The 24,880-nt window shown below is 46.2% G+C and overlaps 1 protein-coding gene across 7 annotated transcripts in view; it reads left to right on the top strand.

Annotated features, from left to right (window-relative positions):
- LOC118402994 (myocardin-related transcription factor A-like) overlaps nucleotides 1-9,745 on the top strand; it is a 49,872-nt gene extending 40,127 nt beyond the window's left edge. For 6 of the 7 annotated variants that reach the window (XM_035801415.2, XM_035801412.2, XM_035801416.2 and 3 more), the window contains 8 exons: nucleotides 189-357; nucleotides 983-2,248; nucleotides 2,536-2,748; nucleotides 6,755-6,871; nucleotides 6,989-7,144; nucleotides 7,313-7,402; nucleotides 7,629-7,689; nucleotides 8,372-9,745. In XM_035801415.2, the coding sequence (XP_035657308.1) occupies nucleotides 189-357; nucleotides 983-2,248; nucleotides 2,536-2,748; nucleotides 6,755-6,871; nucleotides 6,989-7,144; nucleotides 7,313-7,402; nucleotides 7,629-7,689; nucleotides 8,372-8,889 (2,590 nt within the window). In that variant the 3' untranslated portion in view covers nucleotides 8,890-9,745. The remainder of the gene's footprint in view (nucleotides 1-188; nucleotides 358-982; nucleotides 2,249-2,535; nucleotides 2,749-6,754; nucleotides 6,872-6,988; nucleotides 7,145-7,312; nucleotides 7,403-7,628; nucleotides 7,690-8,371) is intronic. The other variant, XM_035801413.2, reaches the window with a different exon arrangement.
- The last annotated feature ends 15,135 nt before the right edge of the window (nucleotides 9,746-24,880 follow it).

The raw sequence follows: 24,880 nt of genomic DNA, 5'->3' as shown, positions 1-24,880 counted from the left end.
GTGTGAGGGAAAGGTGTGTGTGTGTTGGGATTGGAATTGGAATTGGAATTGGCAATGTGTGTTTGAAAATAAGAGGCATCACAAAATTCACTCCATGCTGTTTAATGGCATGTGGTTTTGTGTGTTAAAGTGACTGTGCCACCCTGTGTGCGTGTGGACTCACTTCTCTGTTTCTTGTTTCTCCTCAGACCACCTGCAGAGCAGCCAACTTCAACACACCCCGGCCCCTCCCCTTCACGCAGTGTTCCCCCGACGACCCCGGCCCCTTCCAATCAGCATGGGCCAAGTCGTCAGAGCCAAACCCCTGTGGGAGGGGCCAAACCTTTAACGCTACCAGCCAACCTGGATGACTTCAAAGTGAGTAGATGCCAGATGGTGAAGCGTGATTCATCACTCGAGAGAATGCATTTCCACTGCTCCAGAGTCCAATGGCGGCAAGCTTTACACCACTCAAACGGGCGCTTGGCATTGCGCATTGTGATCTTAGGCTTTCGTGTGGCTGCCGATGAGCAGTTCTAGTGCTGACCTTGCTTCCAGAGGCAGTTTGGAACTTGGTAGTGAGTCTTGCAAACAAAGTCAGCACTCAGCGGTGCTGTTCTGTGAGCTTGTGTGACCTACCACTTCGCGGCTGAGCCGTTGTCTCTCCTAGACATTTCCACTTCACAATAACAGCACTTACAGTTGACCAGGGCAGCTCTAGCAGGGCAGAAATTTGACGAACTGACTTTTTGGAAAGGTGGCATCTTATGACGGTGCCACATTGAAAGTCACTGAGCTCTTCAGTAAGGCCATTCTACAGTCAATGTTTGTCTATGGAGATTGCATGGCTGTGTGCTCGATTTCATACATCTGTCACTAACGGGTGTTGCTGAAATAGCCGAGTCCACTAATTTGAATGGAGTGTGCACATACTTTTGTATATATATAGTGTACTTAACAAGGGGGTAAGGATCAGAATCATAACTCTTCTTCTCCCCTCCAGGTTGCTGAGCTGAAACAGGAGCTGAAACTGCGGAGTCTGACCGTATCTGGCACTAAGATGGACCTTATCGAGAGGCTGAGGAACTACCAGGAGCAGAATGGTGGAGGTGGAGCTGGTGTTACTGCGACTGTAACACCTAAACCCAGCCTACCAACCCCACAGCACGCCTCAACCCAACCTGCTGGCTTCACCATCTCTGCCCCCCCCCATGCAGGGACCAATACCCTCACCCACCAATCAGGAGAGGCAGGCGGGAAGATACCTGCTTTCTCATTGGCTCAGAGTGCTGCTCCAGCCCGTATTATGAGGTTTGGGAGTACAAACTCCTCCCCTCCTGTGTCTCCCACCCCGTCAGAACGGTCGCTGGCGGTAATGAGCCCCGATGAGACCAGCTGTAATGGAGACTTATTTGGGGAGATGGTGAGCTCTCCCCTGACCCAGCTCAGCCTGCACCCTTCCCCAGCCTCCATCAAAGAGGAGAACCAGGGTCACTTACCCACCTGCAGCCTCTCCCAGTCTCGGCTTTCACCCACTGCGCCTCAGCCTGCCACCCCACCTCAGGAGCCCTCAGGAGCCCCTGGGGCAGCCATGGAGGCCTCCCCCTTGGACAAGGACCAGTTGCTCCAGGAGAAGGACAAGCAGATTGAGGAGCTGACACGCATGCTGAGGCAGAAACAGAGGCTGGTGGAGACCCTGCGCTCGCAACTGGAGCACGGGAAACAGACAGGATTGAAAGAGATGCAGGGTGTGGTGATAAACGGTTATGCCCAGGAGGCCCAAACCAAAACCACCTCCATCAGAGCCTCAACCATTCTCTATCCCACTCTCACCAACGGAGAGATGGTGAGGGTCAAGAAGGAGGTAGAGACGCAAGAAGAGATGGAGGGGTTGGACGAAGCTCAGCCTAAGGGACAGCCTCAGCCGACACAGTGCTCCCAGCAGACTCTGCTCAAACTGCAGCAGATCCACCGGATACAGGTTCAACAACAGACACAACAACTACTTCAGACACAACAACAGCAGTCCCAACAGCTCCAGCAACAAAAACAGCAACAACAGACACAGCAGATGCAGCAGCAGAAGACATCAGCCCAGATGCTACTCCAGCAACAGCAGCAGCTGCAGCAGCTGATCATCCAGCAGACCCAGCAGAAACAGCTCCAGCTGCAGCACAAACAGCTGCTGGCCCAGCAGAGGAAGCAGCAGAGACAGGCCCAGAGACAGCAGCAGAACAAACAACTGAGTCAGACCGTCACCACACAACAGGTACATTCAGTCATTACAGATCTATATCGTACAGTCTATAGATCTACGGTATAGGTATACACACTGCAGACAGTCACCGCACATCAGGTACATATTTCATATTTTAACAGAATAACCTTGTCTGAAACCATACATGCATTTTTAATGGAATACACTTGTCTGAAACCCGAAGACTATTCTTGACCTCAGCGGGCAAAGACCTGGGTTTGGAACCAAGTCTGTCTCTTCCCCATCTCTTTTGGGCCGTTGGTTTGAATATGTCTGTTCTCTACTCCTATTCTCTCTAGGTCACTCCTGTCTTCATCGGCCAACAGAATGGCATGCAGGTCCCCGCCCAGACCTTCTCATTGGACCTCCTCAAGTCGGGCACCACGCCCACCCTTGTCACCGACGGCAACGGCAACCACTACCTGATAGCACTGACCAATCACAATGCAGAGGGCCAGAACGGCATGACCTCATTGGGCAAAACTAGTGGATCACAACGCATCACACTGCAGGTACAGTTACGCTGGAAATCTGCTAATAAGTGTTACAGGTTTCTATGTTAAAACCTCTCTAGGCTAGGTGTAACGCTACCGTCCCACCTGACCAACATCCAGTGAAAGTGCAGGGCGCCAAATTCAAACAGAAATCTCATAATTAAATTCCTCAACCATACAAATATTATACACAATTTTAAAGATAAACCTCTTGTTAATCCAACCACAGTGTCCGATTTCAAAAAGGCTTTTCGGTGTAAGCATACCATCTGAGGACAGCACCTAGTCACAAAAAACATACAGCCATTTTCCAGACAAAGAGAGGAGTCACAAAAAGCAGAAATAAAATGAATCACTAACCTTTGATCTTCATCAGATGGCACTCATAGGACTTCATGTTACACAATACAAGTATGTTTTGTTCGATAAAGTTCATATTTATATCCAAAAATCTCAGTTTACATTGGCGCGTTATGTTCAGTAATGTTTTGCTTCCAAAACATCTGGTGATTTTGCAGAGAGCCACATGAATTTACAGAAATACTCATCATAAACGTTGATGAAAGATACAAGTGTTATACATAGGATTCGAGAAACTTCTCCTTAATGCAACTGCTGTGTCAGATTTCAAAGCTTTACAGTGAAAGCTTTACAGTTTTAAAGCTTTACAGTGAAAGCACACCATGCGATTATCTAGTTCACCAATCCAAATGCACAAGGCGCGGGCACGAAGTCTAGACGAAAAGTCAAAAAAGTTCTATTAAAGTTCTTAGAAACATGTCAAACGATGTATATAGTCAATCTCTAGGATGTTTTTATCATAAATCTTCAATAATATTCCAACCGAACAATTCCTTTGTGATTAGAAAGGAAAGGGAACGGAGCTTGTGTTCATGGCCGCGAGCGATAAATAACTCATAGCTTTCAGCTGAGCCATCTACTGTGAGTGGTCTTATTCGCTCCCCTTTCACAATAGAAGCCTGAAACAACTTTCTAAAGACTGTTGACATCTAGTGGAAGCCTTAGGAAGTGCAATCTGACCCCATTTACACTGTATATTGGATAGGCAATCACTTGAAAAACTACAAACCTCAGATTTCCCACTTCCTGGTTGGATTGTTCTCAGGTTTTCGCCTGCCATGTGAGTTATTTTATACTCACAGACATCATTCAGTGCTTTCTATCCAAATCTAATAATAATATGCATATCCTAGCTTCTGGGCCTGAGTAGTAGGCAGTTTACTCTGGGCACACTTTTCATCCGGACGTGATAAATACTGCCCCCTATCCCAAAGAAGTTTAAGAGGTAAAATTATTGTAAAATATGGTAGCACAGTGCAGTAAACCACTTCGGTTGGATGTCCATGGCCACGTAGAAATCGAGTTAGCATAATACAAAAATCCACAATAAACTCTGTCAGTTTAAGCTGGAGACGTGTTTTTTTGCATCAGATGCGTCTCAATCCGCCAATTGCACTTCTGCATCAATTTTATACACCTTTCAGCAACCAAGTGTGGCTGAAATATCCAAATCCACTAATTTGAAGGGGTGTTCACATACTTTTGTATGTATAGTTTATCTCTCGGATATAGGACTGACACTTCAGAACAAACTTCCTTAGATTTGTTTTGGGGACTATCTGTTGTTCCATGTAGTGAATCCGTTATTCAATGCTTTTGTATGGGCTAATAGCAGTAAATCAAATAGCTAAATGACCTTCTTAAAACAATTCCATATAGCTTAGTACAGTGGTCACCAACTCGATTGACTGGTCAATCTCCAAGCCATTCGTAGTCGATCACCAAACATTTCTGTAAAAAAAAACAACGATAAAGCCTTGCTTTCCTATTTGTTATTATTTGTTTCACACTGTTGAAAGCAGGTGCACTTGATTCAACAGCCCTAGCGCCGGGAAGGCAAAGTGTTCCAATTTTGAACCATTTCATGTCTGAAGGTAGAACTCTGCCTACCCACCAGGCCCAGAGAGCAAATCAAGTTCATCTATAGGCCTCCTCATCTATAGGCCTCCTAGGTTTCCTCACAACATAAACTGAATAATGAAGCTATGTACGCACAGCAATGTTGATCACGTGAGATTTCAAAACTTTGAAAACCATGGCTAGAGAGAGAGACTCAACAAATACAGAACCTTTGTTTTTGATTCAGAACTCAATATATCCATTTAAATCAGAAAATTAACAGAAATGGCCTTGACAAAATTGACAACCTAGACTTTGATCAAAATAACTGAAATGAAGCGCTTCCTATAGCCATCGATGATTGTCTTGCAGCCACATCCAGGGAGGTTGGCTACAGTGGCATGGGCCTTTGAACATCTTGATAACATTATGTACGGTGGAAACAGGAACACCAAGGTCTCTGCAGATGGACTTGTAGCCTTGAGATTGTCCAGGCTTGGCTACAATCTTGTCTGACCTCCTCAGATAATTCTCTGGTTTTCTTTTCTCCATGCTCATTGCGGTACACACAGTGACACAAAACAGGAGAATTAATACTTTTCTCTATTCAAACTGGTTGAATGAGTGACTTTTATATTGCAGGCACCTGCAAAGTAAAGGAGAGTCACCAGCTTGAAATTGAATTATTTCTAACTACTTCTAGAAGGTGCCAATAATATTGTCTGTGACATTTTAGTATTTTTTTACCTTTATTTTACTAGGCAAGTCAGTTAAGAACAAATTCTTATTTTCAATGACGGCCTGGGAACAGTGGGTTAACTGCCTGTTCAGGGGCAGAACGACAGATTTGTACCTTGTCAGCTCGGGGATTCGAACTTGCAACCTTTCGGTTACTAGTCCAACGCTCTAACCACTAGGCTACGCAGTTTTTTAACTGTAAACCAAAGACATGCATATGTGGATACCTACATGATTATTTTTTTCAACAGTTTTCTGGAAGAAATGGTGCAAGGGTGCAAATATTTTTAGCCACAACTGTATTACTAGTGTGATCATATACCATTTGTTTTTTTGGGGGGGGGGTATCATTTCAAAGTGGTCTGAGAAGAACAACATTGGAAGGGCAATTCATGCGTTGCCAATGTGCAGTGATAATGTATTGGGCCTATAGCCTACTGCACAATCATCATTACTACAGAAGTATTTTTAATTGGTTAATCTCTGCTTGCATTTTGACTCCGTGATTTTGACTCTCCCAGTCATATTGTCAACAAGGCAGCCTTATGTATCGTTCAAAAACGTACCATTTCCCTTTTCCATAAAATATGTTCGTTTTCATTGGGAAGGCACATAAAGCGTTTTTATCAAAAGCCATCACTTTTACATGTGAAATCCTACTCATTACTCCACATGCTTAACCTACGTCACTTTTGCATGTGAAATCCTACTCATTACTCCACATGCTTAACCTACGTCACTTTTGCATGTGAAATCCTACTCATTACTCCACATGCTTAACCTACGTCACTTTTGCATGTGAAATACCATTACTCCACATTACTCCACTTTTGCATGCTTAACTCCACATGCTCCACTTTTGCATGTGAAATCCTACTCATTACTCCACATGCTTAACCTACGTCACTTTTGCATGTGAAATCCTACTCATTACTCCACATGCTTAACCTACGTCACTTTTGCATGTGAAATCCTACTCATTACTCCACATGCTTAACCTACGTCACTTTTGCATGTGAAATCCTACTCATTACTCCACATGCTTAACCTACGTCACTTTTGCATGTGAAATCCTACTCATTACTCCACATGCTTAACCTACGTCACTTTTGCATGTGAAATCCTACTCATTACTCCACATGCTTAACCTACGTCACTTTTGCATGTGAAATCCTACTCATTACTCCACATGCTTAACCTACGTCACTTTTGTTTTTTCTGCCGATTTCAACGTCGGCCAGAGCGGGACTCACACCAGGGATGCAGCCCGATCCAAAACAAATGCAATCATTTTTTACCCGGGCCAGCTTAATCAACATCCATCCATGTTTACTGGTGAATTCAATCTCCCTATTTTGTCCTCTAGCGATTGCAGTCAACTCCAGGCAAACTCCCCAGCCAATCCCCAGCTGAGATACTCAGCTCTGACACTCAATCAAAACAACAGTTACAACCAGGCCCTGTCAACCAGCCTATCAAAAAGGTATGAGAATTACAACAAATCAAGGCAAATACAAAGTCTGCTCTCACACACACAATTTTAGCTGTCACTGTCTGGCAATACTCTTAATATCATCACTGTCCTTTTTCTCTCCTTCAGGAACAGAAGGCGGTTCTACATCTGGAGACCAATGGCATGACCAATGGAGTAACAGAGCCAAGTCAGTCTGTCTCCGCTCCGCCCAATCTCCATCCTTTCTTTGACGAGGTGTCCAACTCGTCTGAAAGCCCAAGCACAGCTTCCCCCTTCCTCAAGGTAAGACCAATTCTGCAATGATCATTCATGGCATGTCCACTATCATCTCATATTTGGCTTTTCATTCATCTACATCTATATTTTTTACTTGCATTTATTCTTTCTTTGTAGCCTATTTCCTTTCCCCTTCCCTCATCCTTTCTTTATTCTCTCCTTCCACCCTTTCAGAGAGAAGTGTGTCCGACCTTTGACCGGCACACATTGTTCACCCCTCCCTCTCCTAAACAGACCTCTTTCTCCTCCACTCAACGCCTCAAAGTATGTCCTTCACTCCTGCCATGTCCCTCTGCACATGTCTATCCATGTCTTTCCTGTTCATTATTTTTCTCTTCCATCTCTTATTTTCTCTGTCCATCTGTTAGCATTGGTCTTATCTCAAATTTGCTCAGTATGTTGTTGATTTTATAGTACTGTACACGATTGCCGGTTTTGTTAAACAGCCATGAGTACTGTAAACTGTACTAAATGTCTTCTCTGCCCCCAGGAGAACGGCCTGAGCAGTCAACAGATGGACGACCTGTTTGACATCCTCTTGAAGAGTGGAGGTAATCGAACAGAGCAGTGTACACACAACACTCACACAAATATCTTCATAATGTCTTACATGCTGACCACACCGCTCGCGTCGCGTGTGCCAATGAGAGACTGCGTTGCCAAGCCCTAAAATAGAAGTCGGTTCTCTTTGTGATGCTGAACGCGGTGCAAGTCCTGCTTCTCCCATCTCCTCATTTGGTTTATAGAAGCAGATACCCGCGTGGGTGATTGAAAAATTAACTGAGTTTGGTCGGTTGTCATGGTAACTATGAAAGTTAGATGCCAATCGCCATATAAAGTCCAAACAAGAAAAGGCCTGGAAGGAGGAGAGATGACTTGAAACGATTCGGTTGACCGTTTTATGTGTGGATTAATTGTCAGAGTAGAGGACCTTGTGCATTTCAGGTAAGATAACAACTCAACCTTTATATCCCAGGACAGATTAGCTAGCAACAGCAGGCTAGCTAGCTAAATTTCCATAAATGTTTAATGATTTTCAACCTGTACCCAAATAAATATATTTCAACCTGCTTGTCATGATCGCGTTTGGTGTGGGGGGACAAAATCAATTTGCGCACGATGGCCGATGCGCGTGGCCGGTTTAGGTACGGTTTTACTGCCAATACATGAGCGCCAACCCATTTGTTTAATAATTGTTAGTATTTATGCGTTTTCTTTCTCTTCCCCACCCAGAAATCTCTGGATTCCGAGCAGACCCTTCCCTGGCCCTCCTCCACTCCAACCCCCCCACCCCTCCCTCGTCCCCTCTCCACCTGTCGCCCCCCACACCCCCTCCCGAGCCCTCCCTACCCGCCCTGCCCTCCCAGCTGCCATTGCCCTGCCCAGGAAGTAGTCGTCTAGAGGATTTCCTGGAGAGCACCACCGGCACGCCCCTCCTGGGAGTGGAGCCTGACGGTGGCCTGACTTTGATTGACGACCTCCACAGCCAAATGCTTAGCACCTCCAGCATCCTGGACCATCCACCCTCCCCGATGGACATGGACACCAGTGACCTGGGCTTCTCCCCCCACCCAGCAGGGCTTGACTTCGGGGACCCAGCCCTGGACAGCATGGACTGGCTAGACATCTCCATGGGAGGTGGAGGGGGAACGAGTCTTGCCCCTCTGGGCCCCCACACGCTCCCCAGTGTGTTCTCAGTAGACTTTCTGGACAGCTCGGACCTCACTCTGCACTGGGACTCCTGTTTGTAGCTTCTACGGAGTGAGGAGTGGTAAAGACTCACACACAAAGACACACGCTCACGCATACTGCGTACAGGCTCTTATCTCTCTCACGCAAACACTCTTACTCGATAAGCAGGTCCACCACTCTGGAGGTTCACTGGCCCAGCCACATTCACTGAGACCGGGGGCCTTGCCCTGCATTCACTCTAGTTGGACAGGCTGAAGAGCAAAACTGACTTTAGATCAGAGGCAGTGGGTGAGAGGTGGTACTGCATTAGTGGAGCTTGGTCTATGACACACCCTTATGGTGACAAAGGGTAATACACGTGGAGGGCAGACCCAAAGTGTCAGTGGTGCCTGCACTGATTGGTGGAAAGCTGTAATGAACCAACCTCATTGGTGGAAAATAATGAATCGAACCTCATTAGTGCAAACCAGAGGAGCGTTTACAATGGTATTTAATGTTTAGCTCAACGGAAACTGCACTGCACTGAACGACCAGTGGAAAAGCGGGTTGATTATGGTGGCCCAGAGGGAGGCTGTGTATGGTGTGTGCTGCACGAGTTTATACGATTTTCAAATGGTCACACCAATATTGATCAACCACACCTCGCTGCACTATCCAAACAGAAGCAAATGTACGTCAAAGGCTGTTGAACGGTACACGCCATTTTGGGGAAGCGTGTCCGCAACGTAGCAAACGTTGTATTGAATTGAACGCACCCCAATTGGTGAAATGAACCTCATTGGAGGAGGCAGTTACTGGATGTGTTTGCTAGACCACTATGCATTTCTGTATGTGGGGGGTGTATTATTGATTGTCCATGTTTTTCTTCCCAATTGCATAGAATTGCAGGTGGGGAATAAAGTGGTTTCCAAACAACTTGGACCTTGTCATTTTATATGAAAAAAATATATAAAAAATTCAATAAACTTGAAAATATGTGTGTTGTTTTTATTATATACATCCATAACCTTTTGTAAATGCACACCGATTTGGTGACTGTATATACCTTGGTACAGTTTTTGTGGCACTGGACATAGCCACTGGAGGGCGACATTATCATTGACAAAATACTGCTTGAGAGTACCCATCACAGATCAACTGCACTTTTTGTTTTTAGGCCAAGTTAACTGGTCTTTAACCTAAATTAATGTGTACATTTATGTGGGAAATCAGCATTTGAAGACTGCTTTGGATGCACATGTGCCCAGAGAGATGGCAACCTTACCTTAGGTCCAGCATTGTCTTGATTACATTGGGTCGGCAAGCCCAAGTTGATTATTATGTTCAGATGGTGACAGAAACAAACTGATGAAAAAAGGAAAACTACAAACAGGCCTAAACTCAAGATTGCAAATCATGGCCACCAAGCTAACCCAGCAGCCTCACGGCTTAACAGCTGGGACACTGACTGACCATCACCTTAATTGGCAGCTCTTGTGTGCTTATCAGTCAGGCTCAGCACTTGGACACGGTTGCTGCTGCCCCCTGGGGGAATTGAGTGGAAGTGGTAGTGTGCAGTCTAACATATTCCATAACACTATACAGTGCACTACTTTTGACCAGAGTCGAATAGGCCCAGGTCAGAAGTCATGCGCTATATAGGGAATAGGGTGCCTTTTAGGTTTAAATGGTGGAAACCTGGTTACTGAGATGTATGAGGATTTACCACCCAAAACTATTCACTTTTCCCTGGAGAAAAAAAAATATTCAGACCCCTTTTTCCACATTTTGTTACGTTACAGCCTTATTCTAAAATGGATTACATAAATGTCCTCATCAATCTACACATAATACCCCATAATGACAAGGCGAACATGTTTTTAGAAATGTTAGCAAATTTAAAAAACAGAAATACCTTATTTACATAAGTATTCAGACCCTTTTCTACGAGACATGAAATTGAGCTCAGCTGCATCTTTATTTCAATTGATCATCCTTGAGCTGTTTCTACAACTTGATTGGGGTCCAACTGTGGTAAGTTAAATTGATTGGACATGATTTGGAAAGGCACACACCTGTCTACATAACGATCCCATAGTTGACAGTGCATGTCAGAGCCAAAACCAAGCCATGAGGTCGAAGGAATACCCATAGAGCTCCAAGACAGTTATGTGTCGAGGCACAGATCGTGACCGTGGCCTCCATCATTCTTAAATGGAAGAAGTTTGGAACTACCAAGACTCTTCCTAGAGCTGGTCGCCAGGCCAAACTGAGCAATCGGCGGAGAAGGGCCTTGGTTTGAATGAACTCTTTGGCCGGAATGCCAAGCGTCACGTCTGGAGGAAACCTGGCACCATCCCTACGGTGAAGCGTGGTGGTGGCAGCATCATGCTGTGGGGATGTTTTTCAGCAGCAGGGACTGGGAGACTAGTCAGGATCAAGGGAAAGATTAAGCAAAGTACAGAGAGATCCTTGATGAATACCTGCTCAGGATCTCAGACTGGGGCGAAGGTTCACCTTCCAACAGTACAATGACCCAAAGCACACAGCCAAGATAACGCAGGAGTGGCTTCGGGACAAGTCTGAATGTCCTTGAGGGTCCCAGCCAGAGCCCGGACTTGAACCCAATTGAACATCTTTATAGAAACCTAAAATAGCTGTGTAGCAACGCTCCCTATCCAACCTGACAGAGCTTGAGAAGAATTGGAGAAACTCCCCTAATACAGGTGTGCCAAGCTTGTAATGTCAGTTTGGATGAAAATTCAAGGCTGTAAACGCTATCAAAGGTGCTTCAACAAAGTACTGAGTAAAGGGTCTGAATACTTATGTAACTACTTATGTAACTGTGATATTTCAGTTTTTAGTATTAAATACATTTTCATTCATTTTAGAATAAAGCTGAAACATAAAGTGGAAAAAGGGAAGGGGTCTGAATACTTTGTTAATGCATTGTATATGTACATATCAACGCTTTAATCAAATCCATACATAGGCCTATTGATATACTGTATAATGCTTTTGAATGACACTAACGGCTTTGGCGGGGAATACCGGGTTACCCGGGAGGAAAATGATTTATTCTTGGGATTTGTCAACCCTCGTGCCATTTGAGATGTAGCCCAGATCTCACCCAGTGTCCTTACATTTACATTACATTTAAGTCATTTAGCAGACGCTCTTATCCAGAGCGACTTACAAATTGGTGCATTCACCTTATGACATCCAGTGGAACAGCCACTTTACAATAGTGCATCTAAATCTTTTAAGGGGGTGGGGGGGTGAGAAGGATTACTTTATCCTATCCTAGGTATTCCTTAAAGAGGTGGGGTTTCAGGTGTCTCCGGAAGGTGGTGATTGACTCCGCTGTCCTGGCGTCGTGAGGGAGTTTGTTCCACCATTGGGGGGCCAGAGCAGCGAACAGTTTTGACTGGGCTGAGCGGGAACTGTACTTCCTCAGTGGTAGGGAGGCGAGCAGGCCAGAGGTGGATGAACGCAGTGCCCTTGTTTGGGCGTAGGGCCTGATCAGAGCCTGGAGGTACTGAGGTGCCGTTCCCCTCACAGCTCCGTAGGCAAGCACCATGGTCTTGTAGCGGATGCGAGCTTCAACTGGAAGCCAGTGGAGAGAGCGGAGGAGCGGGGTGACGTGAGAGAACTTGGGAAGATTGAACACCAGACGGGCTGCGGCGTTCTGGATGAGTTGTAGGGGTTTAATGGCACAGGCAGGGAGCCCAGCCAACAGCGAGTTGCAGTAATCCAGACGGGGAGATGACAAGTGCCTGGATTAGGACCTGCGCCGCTTCCTGTGTGAGGCAGGGTGACACTCTGCGGATGTTGTAGAGCATGAACCTACAGGAACGGGCCACCGCCTTGATGTTAGTTGAGAACGACAGGGTGTTGTCCAGGATCACGCCAAGGTTCTTAGCGCTCTGGGAGGAGGACACAATGGAGTTGTCAACCGTGATGGCGAGATCATGGAACGGGCAGTCCATTTCCCGGGAGGAAGAGCAGCTCCGTCTTGCCGAGGTTCAGCTTGAGGTGGTGATCCGTCATCCACACTGATATGTCTGCCAGACATGCAGAGATGCGATTCGCCACCTGGTCATCAGAAGGGGGAAAGGAGAAGATTCATTGTGTGTCGTCTGCATAGCAATGATAGGAGAGACCATGTGAGGTTATGACAGAGCCAAGTGACTTGGTGTATAGCGAGAATAGGAGAGGGCCTAGAACAGAACCCTGGGGGACACCAGTGGTGAGAGCGCGTGGTGAGGAGACAGATTCTCGCCACGCCACCTGGTAGGAGCGACCTGTCAGGTAGGACGCAATCCAAGCTTGGGCCGCGCCGGAGATAGCCCAACTCGGAGAGGGTGGAGAGGAGGATCTGATGTTTCACAGTATCGAAGGCAGCCGATAGGTCTAGAAGGATGAGAGCAGAGGAGAGAGAGTTAGCTTTAGCAGTGCGGAGCGCCTCCGTGATACAGAGAAGAGCAGTCTCAGTTGAATGACTAGTCTTGAAACCTGACTGATTTGGATCAAGAAGGTCATTCTGAGAGAGATAGCGGGAGAGCTGGCCAAGGACGGCACGTTCAAGAGTTTTGGAGAGAAAAGAAAGAAGGGATACTGGTCTGTAGTTGTTGACATCGGAGGGATCGAGTGTAGGTTTTTTCAGAAGGGGGGTGCAACTCTCGCTCTCTTGAAGACGGAAGGGACGTAGTCAGCGGTCAGGGATGAGTTGATGAGCGAGGTGAGGTAAGGGAGAAGGTCTCCGGAAATGGTCTGGAGAAGAGAGGAGGGGATAGGGTTAGCGGGCAGGTTGTTGGGCGGCCGGCCGTCACAAGACGCGAGATTTCATCTGGAGAGAGGGGAGAAAGAGGTCAGAGCACAGGGTAGGGCAGTGTGAGCAGAACCAGCGGTGTCGTTTGACTTAGCAAACGAGGATCGGATGTCGTCGACCTTCTTTTCAAAATGGTTGACGAAGTCATCTGCAGAGAGGGAGGAGGGGGGGGATTCAGGAGGGAGGAGAAGGTGGCAAAGAGCTTCCTAGGGTTAGAGGCAGATGCTTGGAATTTAGAGTGGTAGAAAGTGGCTTTAGCAGCAGAGACAGAGGAGGAAAATGTAGAGAGGAGGGAGCGAAAGGATGCCAGGTCCGCAGGGAGGCGAGTTTTCCTCCATTTCCGCTCGGCTGCCCGGAGCCCTGTTCTGTGAGCTCGCAATGAGTCGTCGAGCCACGGAGCGGGAGGGGAGGACCGAGCCGGCCTGGAAGATAGGGGACATAGAGAGTCAAAGGATGCAGAAAGGGAGGAGAGGAGGGTTGAGGAGGCAGAATCAGGAGATAGGTTGGAGAAGGTTTGAGCAGAGGGAAGAGATGATAGGATGGAAGAGGAGAGAGTAGGGGGGGAGAGAGAGCGAAGGTTGGGACGAGTAGGGGCAGTGTGGGAAGTGTTGGATGAGAGCGAGAGGGAAAAGGATACAAGGTAGTGGTCGGAGACTTGGAGGGGAGTTGCAATGAGGTTAGTGGAAGAACAGCATCTAGTAAAGATGAGGTCGAGCGTATTGCCTGCCTTGTGAGTAGGGGGGGAAGGTGAGAGGGTGAGGTCAAAAGAGGAAAGGAGTGGAAAGAAGGAGGCAGAGAGGAATGAGTCAAAGGTAGACGTGGGGAGGTTAAAGTCGCCCAGAACTGTGAGAGGTGAGCCGTCCTCAGGAAAGGAGCTTATCAAGACATCAAGCTCATTGATGAACTCTCCGAGGGGACCTGGAGGGCGATAAATGATAAGGATGTTAAGCTTGAAAGGGCTGGTAACTGTGACAGCATGAAATTCAAAGGAGGCGATAGACAGATGGGTAAGGGGAGAAAAGAGAATGACCACTTGGGAGAGATGAGGATCCGGTGCCACCACTCCGCTGACCAGAAGCTCTCGGGGTGTGCGAGAACACGTGGGCGGAAAGAGAGAGCAGTAGGAGTAGCAGTGTTATCTGTGGTGATCCATGTTTCCGTCAGTGCCAAGAAGTCCAGGGACTGAGGGAGGCATAGGCTGAGATGAACTCTGCCTTGTTGGCCGCAGATCGGCAGTTCCAGAGGCTACCGGAGACCTGGAACTCCACGTGGGTCGTGCGCGCTGGGACCACCAGATTAGGTTGTAGGGCGGCCACGCGGTGTGGAGCGTTTGTATGGTCTGTGCAGAGAGGAGATAACAGGGATAGACAGACACATAGTTGACAGGCTACAGAAGAGGCTACGCTAATGCAAGGAGATTGGAATGACAAGTGGACTACACGTCTCGAATGTTCAGAAAGTTAGGGTTTACGTAGCAAGAATCTTATTGACTAAAATGATTAAAATGATACAGTACTGCTGAAGTAGGCTAGCTGGCAGTGGCTGCGTTGTTGACTTTGTAGGCTAGCTGGCAGTGGCTGCGTTGTTGACACTACACTAATCAAGTCGTTCCGTTGAGTGTAATAGTTTCTACAGTGCTGCTATTCGGGGGCTAGCTGGGGCTAGCAGTGTTGATTACGTTACGTTGCGTTAAAAGAACGACAATAGCTGGCTAGCTAACCTAGAAAATCGCTCTAGACTACACAATTATCTTTGATACACAGACGGCTATGTAGCTAGCTATGTTAGCTAGCTACGATCAAACAAATCAAACCGTTGTGCTGTAATGAAATGAAATGAAAATGTGATACTACCTGTGGAGCGAAGCGGAATGCGACCGGGTTGTTGAGTGCGGAAGTTCTATTCAGTAGACGTTGGCTAGCTGTTGGCTAGCTAGCAGTGTCTCCTACGTTAAGGACAACAAATAGCTGGCTAGCTAACCTCGGTAATTTAAGATAATCACTCTAAGACTACACGCTCTAAACTACACAATTATCTTGGATACGAAGACAGCAAAGACAACTATGTAGCTAGCTAACACTACACTAATCAAGTCGTTCAGTTGAGTGTAATAGTTTCTACAGTGCTGCTATTCGGTAGACGGTGGACGTTTGCTAGCTGGCTAACTGCTGGGCAGATAGCAGTGTAGACTACGTTAGGACGACGAAATACGAAGTTGCAATAGAAGTGCTGACTGTTTCACTTTGTTGTCCTCTTTCTTTTCCTTTTTCTTCTGTCCTTCTTTTGTCCTTATTTTGTCTTCCTTTCTTCTGTTAACTAGATATTTTTTGTTGTTATTCTTTGTAAGCTTGCTAGCTTCTTCCAGGAGAGTCCCTAGCAACTGCTTAGCAACAAGTAAACAATTCTGCTAGCAATTCAGCTAGCTAAGATAACTGTACAATTTTATGAAAAATAGTTAATTTTTCAAAAGCCTGTCTTTTTTGGTTTGTTCCTTGTTTTGTCTTCTATTGAGTCTTGCAGTTTTCTCTTGATTTTTTCGATGTACTTCACTCTAAAAAAACATTTAAATCTCAATATATACAGGAGCTAATTTTTCAGCAGCTGCTCAATTTAGAACACATCCTTCACTCGCTTCTAATTAAATACATCTCCCTCTAATCTCTTCAGACGGTTAGTTTGGGGGCACCTCATACCATTTTGTCATTGAACCTTTTTCTTCTCCTTTACAGGGCTTTACAGGGTTCCGGCGTGCATTCTAGACCCTCTTCGACACACACACACATGGTGCATTGCTGATAAATTCCATCAGCCATCTGTTTTGTATGTGCGTTTTATTCATGACAAATTACCAGAAATATTAAAGCACTTGAGAGAGAGACTTCTTTACTCCGAACAGAATCAGCAGGTCAGGATGTAATTGATCCGGTAGCTAAAACATGAAGGGTGGGTTCCATAGCTAAGGAGAGGTGACACAACAACCAATGGTTGCGTTGTGTGTCATCGACTGACCAACGTGGTTAGCTGATACTTAAAATGCCTGTCCAGGCGTTGTAAGGCCTGTCAGGCGTCAGCAACGTCTAAGCATAGGACATTTTCGGACCTCCCCAACACACGAACACACATTTTCCCCACCCCCCTATTACTTCATGCAGATACTGTATTATCCACATCGCTGAATTTCAACTAATTCTCCCAATTTCTCCCTCTGCATATACTTACGCTGTCCGCTCTCTTAGGGAAACCCTTTTTCAGGGGACAGCTTTGAGTCCTGAAAACACAGCGCCTCTGAGCTCACACTCATTGTGTTTTGATCCTGGGGCTTTTTAGCTCATAAAGCCTCAGGGAGTCTGGTCTGAATCACCTGAGTCCTGGGGTGTGCTGGAAATTGACAATAAGGGGAGGGAGATAGACAGGGGCTGCCCCACAGGCTGCCCAATCTTGACATTTTTCTCATGATCTTATTCAGTATGATAGTTGCATATTCACAGCAGTTAATATAATGCTATGCATTTTGGACATACTGCATTGATGTACTTTTACTGTCATATCGAATGGATTAGTAATGACAAAAACGATATCCATTTCCTCAAAGGATTAATCAGTCAAACACCTCCACTGTGTTGACTGAGGTTTTGGATGGTGTAGCTTAAAACCAGAGTTTGTAAAGGTTCAAAAAGTACTCCAACCCGGTTGTCAATTTAGTGAGTTGGCTCTGCCAAGAAATGACCAGTTAAGCAAGTATGTCTTTATCAACGTGACCTCTGGACAGCTAAACTGTATGAGTTACGCAATGCTCTGACTTAAGCCAGATTTAGATTCTTTTCATTTAGTTGTGTGTGAGAGAGAGAAGAGAATGTGGGGAGGGGGGTGAGGAGACACTTGCGCATACATACGCACAGAGGTAAATTGTAATTCTGGGCTGCTGGGATGGAATGAGAGGGGAGTGGTGTGTTGAATTCTGATGACAATGACTGCAGAGTTACACTACTATAGCGTCACCATGGTACATCTATGAATATCCATGAGCATATGGGAGACCGATAGTAAACTGACCGGCAGGTAGACTGACAGCTAGGTATAGTCTACAATACTGTATAGACATGTAAGAGGGTAGATAGGCACCCTTGCACAGTTAATTGTCTGTTTTTGTCTGTTTGCACATTGTTGGTGTACATCTGTATGCTGCTCTGTCACCTGAGTTAGGGTTATGACTAGGGTTAGGGTTAAAGTTAGGGTTATGACTAGGGTTAGGGTTAAAGTTAGGGTTATGACCAGGGTTAGGGTTAAAGTTAGGGTTATGACTAGGGTTAGGGTTAAAGTTAGGGTTATGACTAGGGTTAGGGTTAAAGTTAGGGTTATGACCAGGGTTAGGGTTAGGGTTATGACTAGGGTTAGTTAGGGTTATGACTAGGGTTAGGGTTAAAGTTAGGGTTATGACTAGGGTTAGGGTTATGACTAGGGTTAGTTAGGGTTATGACTAGGTTAGGGTTAAAGTTAGGGTTATGACTAGGGTTAGGGTTAAAGTTAGGGTTATGACTAGGGTTAGGGTTAAAGTTAGGGTTATGACTAGGGTTAGGGTTAAAGTTAGGGTTATGACTAGGTTAGGGTTAAAGGGTTATGACTAGGGTTAGGGTTATGACTAGGGTTAGGGTTAAAGTTAGGGTTATGACTAGGGTTAGGGTTAAAGTTAGGGTTATGACTAGGGTTAGGGTTAAAGTTAGGGTTATGACTAGGGTTAGGGTTAAAGTTAGGGTTATGACTAGGGTTAGGGTTAAAGTTAGGGTTATGACTAGGGTTAGGGTTAAAGTTAGGGTTATGACTAGGGTTAGGGTTAAAGTTAGGGTTATGACTAGGGGTTAGGGGTTAAAGTTAGGGTTATGACTAGGGTTAGGGTTAAAGTTAGGGTTATGACTAGGGTTAGTTAGGGTTATGACTAGGGTTAGGGTTAAAGTTAGGGTTATGACTAGGGTTAGGGTTAAAGTTAGGGTTATGACTAGGGTTAGGGTTAAAGTTAGGGTTATGACTAGGGTTAGGGTTAAAGTTAGGGTTATGACTAGGGTTAGGGTTAAAGTTAGGGTTATGACTAGGGTTAGGGTTAAAGTTAGGGTTATGACTAGGGTAGGGTTAGTTAGGGTTATGACTAGGGTTAGGGTTAAAGTTAGGGTTATGACTAGGGTTAGGGTTAGGGTTAAAGTTAGGGTTATGACTAGGTTATGGTTAGGGTTAAAGTTAGGGTTATGACTAGGGTTAGGGTTAAAGTTAGGGTTATGACTTAGGGTTAGGGTTAGGGTTAAAGTTAGGGTTATGACTAGGGTTAGGGTTGACTAGGTTTAGGGTTAAAGTTAGGGTTATGACTAGGGTTAGGGTTAAAGTTAGGGTTATGACTAGGTTAGGGGTTAGGGTTATGACTAGGGTTAGGGTTAAAGTTAGGGTTATGACTAGGTTTTAGGGTTAGGGTTAAAGTTAGGGTTAGGGTTATGGGTTGACTAGGGTTATTAGGGTTAAAGTTATGGTTATGGCTAGGGTTAGGGTTAAAGTTATGGTTATGACTAGGGTTAGGGTTAAAGTTAGAGTTATGACCAGGGTTAGGGTTAAAGTTAGGGTTATGACTAGGGTTAGGGTTAAAGTTAGGGTTATGACTAGGGTTAGGGTTAAACCGGAGTGTGGACATGAAGTTAGCGTTAGGGTTCAGAACAAACGAGAACGTCTGGAAGCCGAGGCTAGGGTTAAAAAGCAGTATCCGTTAATTACCGAATTACATAATCACAATTCAAAACACATCCCTACAGACAACCCAAAATTATTGCATCACCCTTATGGCGAATTCTCATTATTGTAATTCACTCTCATGGTAATTAATCTAGAATCAATGCATCATTTGGAACCTTCATTTAGAAAGGCCATGGTGAGATTTGGGTTAAGAAGGAAGGTGTCATGATTTTAATATCAGTTAATTGACTCTTGTGTCATTGGCATAACGCTCCTGGGCTCCAACCCTAACACAATGGGACAAGGTGGAGATGTAATTGGGAAGATTTTGTGAATCAATTATGGGAATTACTAACCATTAATTGATTGGGATCCTACAGGATCACAACGATGTTCATGGGCTTGAACCAGGAGAGAAATCATCTGTGGTTAAACAATATGTAGGGTTGAACTGTTGCCAATAAACCACATCTGCAGGAGTCTTTACATGTTGCAGATCATATTCATTGATCTCCAACACCTGAATGTGTGAATGTATTTTCCTCTATAGTTACAGTAATTCCCATCCCCCACTAACAACTAACTCCATCACCACCACTTCAGCACAGACAACACAAACCCTGAGTCTCTTCTTTGCTTTGCCTCTGCTCCAAGGTTTTGACGTTTTTCTCAAAGCTGCGATCGTTAGTTATTGTCCTCATTATCAAAGCATGTTAAGGTCTGGTGGGGCTGAGGGAGTTGGTGATTGGATGGGAGAAGTTTAAGATGATGTTCTTGGTCATACATAATGTTTCTTTGCTCCTCTCTCCACTCCCAATGCACACTTAAGGTGATGTACTTACAGGGCTATTCCTCTCCTCTTCCCCGCCTACTCCTCTTCTCCTCCTACTCCTCTTCTCCTCCTAGTCTTCCCCTCCTACTCCACTTATCCTGCTACTCCTCTTCCCCTCCTACTCCTCTTCCCCTCCTACTCCTCTTCTCCTCCTACTCATCTTCCTCTCCTACTCTTCTTCTCCTCCTACTCCTCTTCTCCTCCTACTCCTCTTCCCATCCTATTCCTCTTCCCCTGCTACTCTTCACTTCCGACTACTCTTCCCCTCCTTCTCCTTTTCCCCTCCTACTCCATTTCCTCTTCCCCCTCCTCCTCCTCCTCCTCCTCCTCCTCCTCCTCCTCCTCCTCCTCCCGCCCCTCCTCCTCCCTCCTACTCCTCTTCCCCTCCTAGTCCTCCCTTCCTACTCCTCTTCCCCTCCTACTCCTCTTCTCCTCCTACTCCTCTTCCCTCCTACTCCTCTTCTCCACTTCCTACCCTTCCCCTCCTTCTCTTTTCCCCTCCTCCTCCTCTTCCCCTCCTACTCCTCTTCTCCTCCTACTCCTCTTCCCCTCCTACTCCTCCCTTCCTACTCCTCCCTTCCTACTCCTATTCCCCTCCTTCTCCTCTTCCCTTCCTACTCCACTTCCCCTTCTCCTCTTCCCCTCCTATTCCTATTCTCCTCCAACTCCTCTTCTCCTCCTCCTACTCTTCCCTTCCTACCTCTCTTCCCCTCCTTCTCCTCTTCTCCTCTACCCTGCCTACTCCACTTCCCCTTCTCCTCTTCCCCTCCTACTCCTCTTCTCCTCACTCCCTCCTCCTCTCTTCCCTTCATTCTCTACTTCCCCTCCTAGTCTCCCTCCTTCCCCTCCTAGTCTCTTCTCCTCCTACTGCTCTTCTTCTGTGGTCCTTCTCTGGCTCCTACTAGAGCTCTTTCCCCTCCTAGGGTAGTGGGTTCGATTCCGGGACCACCCATACTACTCCTCTTCTCCTCCTAGAATGTCTTCCCCTCCATGACTTGTCGTCCTCGCTTTGGATAAAACCTCCTCCTCCTCTTCCATTATATTCTATTATTCCTTATTATATTCTTCCCCTCCTACTCTTTCCTTCCTACTCCACTTCCTCTTCTCCTCCTCCTCCTCTTCCCATCCTACTCCTCTTCTCCTCCTACTCCTCTTCTCCTCCTACTCCTCTTCCCCTCCTACTTCTATTCCCCTCCTAGTCTTCCCCTCCTACTCCTCTTCTCCTCCTCTTCCCCTTCTACTTTTATTCCCCTCCTAGTCTTCCCCTCCTACTCCTCTTCCCCTCCTACTCTTCCCTTCCTACTCCACTTCCTCTTCTCCTCCTCCTCCTCCTCTTCCCATCCTACTCCTCTTCTCCTCCTACTCCTCTTCCCATCCTACTCCTCTTCCCCTCCTATTTATATTCTCCTCCTCCTCTTCCCCTCCTACTCCTCTTCTCCTCCTACTCCTCTTCCCATCCTACTCCTCTTCCCCTCCTATTTATATTCCCCTCCTAGTCTTCCCCTCCTACTCCTCTTCTCCTCTTCTCCTCTACCCTGCCTACTCCACTTCCCCTTCTCCTCTTCCCCTCCTACTCCTCTTCTCCTCCTACTCCTCTCCCCTTCTCCTCCTACTCCTCTTCCCCTCCTACTCCTATTTCCCTCCTATTGCTCTTCCCCTCCTACTCCTCTTCTCCTCCTACTGCTCTTCCCCTCCTAGTCTTCCCCTCCTACTCCTCTACTCCTACTACTCCTCTTCTCCTCCTAGTCTTCCCCTCCTACTCCTCTTCCCCTCCTAGTCTTCCCCTCCTACTCGTCTTCTCGTCCTACTCCTCTTCACCTCCTCCTCCTCTTCCCTTCATTCTCTACTTCCCCTCCTACTCTCCTTCCCCTCCTACGTCTCTTCTCCTCCGACTCCTCTTCCCCTCCTACTCTTTCCTTCCTACTCCACTTCCTCTTCTCCTCCTACTCCTCTTCTCCTCCTCCTCCTCCCCTCCTACTCCTCTTCCCCTCCTACTTCTATTCCCCTCCTAGTCTTCCCCTCCTACTCCTCTTCTCCTCCTCTTCCCATCCTACTCCTCCTCCTACTCCTCTTCCCATCCTACTCCTCTTCCCATCCTCCTCCTCTTCTCCTCCTCCTCTTCCCCTCCTACTCCCCTTCCTCTCCTACTCCTCTTCTCCTCCTCCTCCTCTTCCCCTTCTACTTTTATTCCCCTCCTAGTCTTCCCCTCCTACTCCTCTTCCCCTCCTCCTCCTCTTCTCCTCCTACACCTCCTCCTCCTCCTCCTCTTCCTGTCCTCTTTAGATGAGTATAGATGTGTTCAACCTCTCCTCTTCTCTATTTCTGTCTGTCTCTCTCTCCCTCTCTCTCTGCACCTTCATCCCCCATATCAGCGGAGTATGCCTTCTCTCTCGCTGTGGCTGTCTGGTATTAAATTAACTTTTCCTCTGTGTGTGTGTGTGTGTGTGTGTGTGTGTGTGTGTGTGTGTGTGTGTGTGTGTGTGTGTGTGTGTGTGTGTGTGTGTGTGTGTGTGTGTGAGTGAGTGAGTGAGTGAGTGAGTGAGTGAGTGAGTGAGTGAGTGAGTGAGTGAGTGAGTACCAGTGGTCACCCTGGTGTGTGTATGTGTGTGTGGTGTGCCTCCATGTGTGACTGGTGTGTGTATGTGTGTGTAGGTCTCCTTGCCTGCATGTGTGAGTGTGAGAGAGTGTGAGGACTACCATCCCTTGCCTCTCGGTCACCCTGGTGTGTGTATGTGTGTGTAGGTCTCCTTGCCTGCATGTGTGTTTTATAGACTGCGCATTAACCATCACTCGTCAAAATCCTGAGAGAGACAAAGAGATGGTTACCGTGTAAGCATTTTAGAGAGAGAGGTTTGGGATATGGATATTGGGCATTTCCATAAAATAGCAGCTAATGACATTCAAACAGCGTTCCTCAGAGATGGAAGATCATTGACAGGAGAAAGAGAAGGAAATAGAGTGGGAAGATGAGCGAAAAGGAAGAAAAGGAAGAGGGGGTCCTAGAGAAGCCTGAGTAGAGGTCAGTGGGAATCTACAGTGATTATATCTGTGGAAACAGGATTGCTTAAGGACTGACGGAAAGAGATGCTCCCTAGTAATAACAACCAGTCCAACTGTCAGTCTACTACTTCTGATTACCATTGCAGATTCAGGAGACAATGTATCTTTGGTCAAAAGTAGTGCCCTAAACTAATATTTAACCATTCTTAAACAACTTTCAACCCTTTATAAACTAAACTATAGTGTACACTTTACAGAGCAGCAGAGTCACAGTGTTGATAATTTGCTCTGTGACTTCTGCCACAAACTCAGATAAACAGCAACCCAAACATATCACATTAAGCCTGCACACGGCCAGAGACCAACTGACCTTTACACGCGCACACACATACACACATTAAACATATTTGTTTGTGTGTTTTAAAGACAGAGAGCTAGAGACAGAGCTTCCTAATTCACTATGACATCCAGTCTTCTACAATGCCTCCTACCAAACGCAATCACCACTCTCAGTGCCCTGCTCTTGCTTCTCTCTACCTCTAGAGTAAAACCTCCTGAATACACAAAGCCTCTCTCTACCTCTAGAGTAAAACCTCCTGAATACACAAAGCCTCTCTCTACCTCTAGAGTAAAACCTCCTGAATAAACAAAGCCTCTCTACCTCTAGAGTAAAACCTCCTGAATACACAAAGCCTCTCTCTACCTCTAGAGTAAAACCTCCTGAATACACAAAGCCTCTCTGATGATGACACAGCTCTTAAACAGTACAGCTTAGGCAGGAGTCAATACCCCCACACAAATCATTGGTGGTCAATGACTTCATACTGTATCTGAATTATCTCCTCCTTTCAACATCTCACTTGTTTTTCTGCCTCCCCGCCTTCCTCACCATTCACTTTTTTACCCATTTGCTGTGTTATCACACCCCCCCTCCACTCCCCATCCCTCTTCTCTCTACCCCATGTTTTATCTTGTTCACTAGTTCTCGTTCAACTTCCTGTTCACAAGAGTTGATGTTGCTGGGAGGCACTCCAAATCTCTTCTTGTGATTGTCACAGCAGGCGGGGTGTGTGTGTGTGTGTGTGTGTGTGTGTGTGTGTGTGTGTGTGTGTGTGTGTGTGTGTGTGTGTGTGTGTGTGTGTGTGTGTGTGTGTGTGTGTGTGTGTGTGTGTGTGTGTGTGTGTGTGTGTGGCCTACTTATGTGTCTGTTTACTTGTCAGGTTCTTCCATCCTCTTCTCAGTTTCCTCACCGCTACTTAACCCATCTCTAAATAACTGGAATAAGCCTAAATCAAATCTTCCGTCCCTCTTCCTCCCCATTACATCCCTTCCCCCAAAATGAAATCCCTCCTTCCCCATCTAAAAATAATAAAGCCAGGCTTTTGTCTCAGTTGGTTTGATGTCCTAAGAATAATCAGAATAACAAGCATGAGATAGATAACTCAGCATGCAATACCACTTCAAATGTGGGCTGGGAGTAGATAGGAAATGGGAGTCATACTGCAATGAGAACACACAGAAAATCAGTGGTTACAACTCCACTGGCGAACACACACACACACGCTCACTCTCACTCTCTCTCTGTCTCTCTCTCTGTCTCTCTCTCTGTCTCTCTGCCTCTGTCTCGCTTTCTGTCTCTCTCACTCTATCTCTGTCTCTATCTCTGTCTCTATCTCTGTCTCTCTGTCTCTCTGTCTCT

This window comes from Oncorhynchus keta, chromosome 24 (assembly GCF_023373465.1).
Source record: "Oncorhynchus keta strain PuntledgeMale-10-30-2019 chromosome 24, Oket_V2, whole genome shotgun sequence".
Lineage (NCBI taxonomy): Eukaryota > Metazoa > Chordata > Actinopteri > Salmoniformes > Salmonidae > Oncorhynchus > Oncorhynchus keta.
The sequence above is the reverse complement of the archived record's forward strand: the minus strand, read 5'-3'. Positions and strand labels throughout refer to the sequence as shown.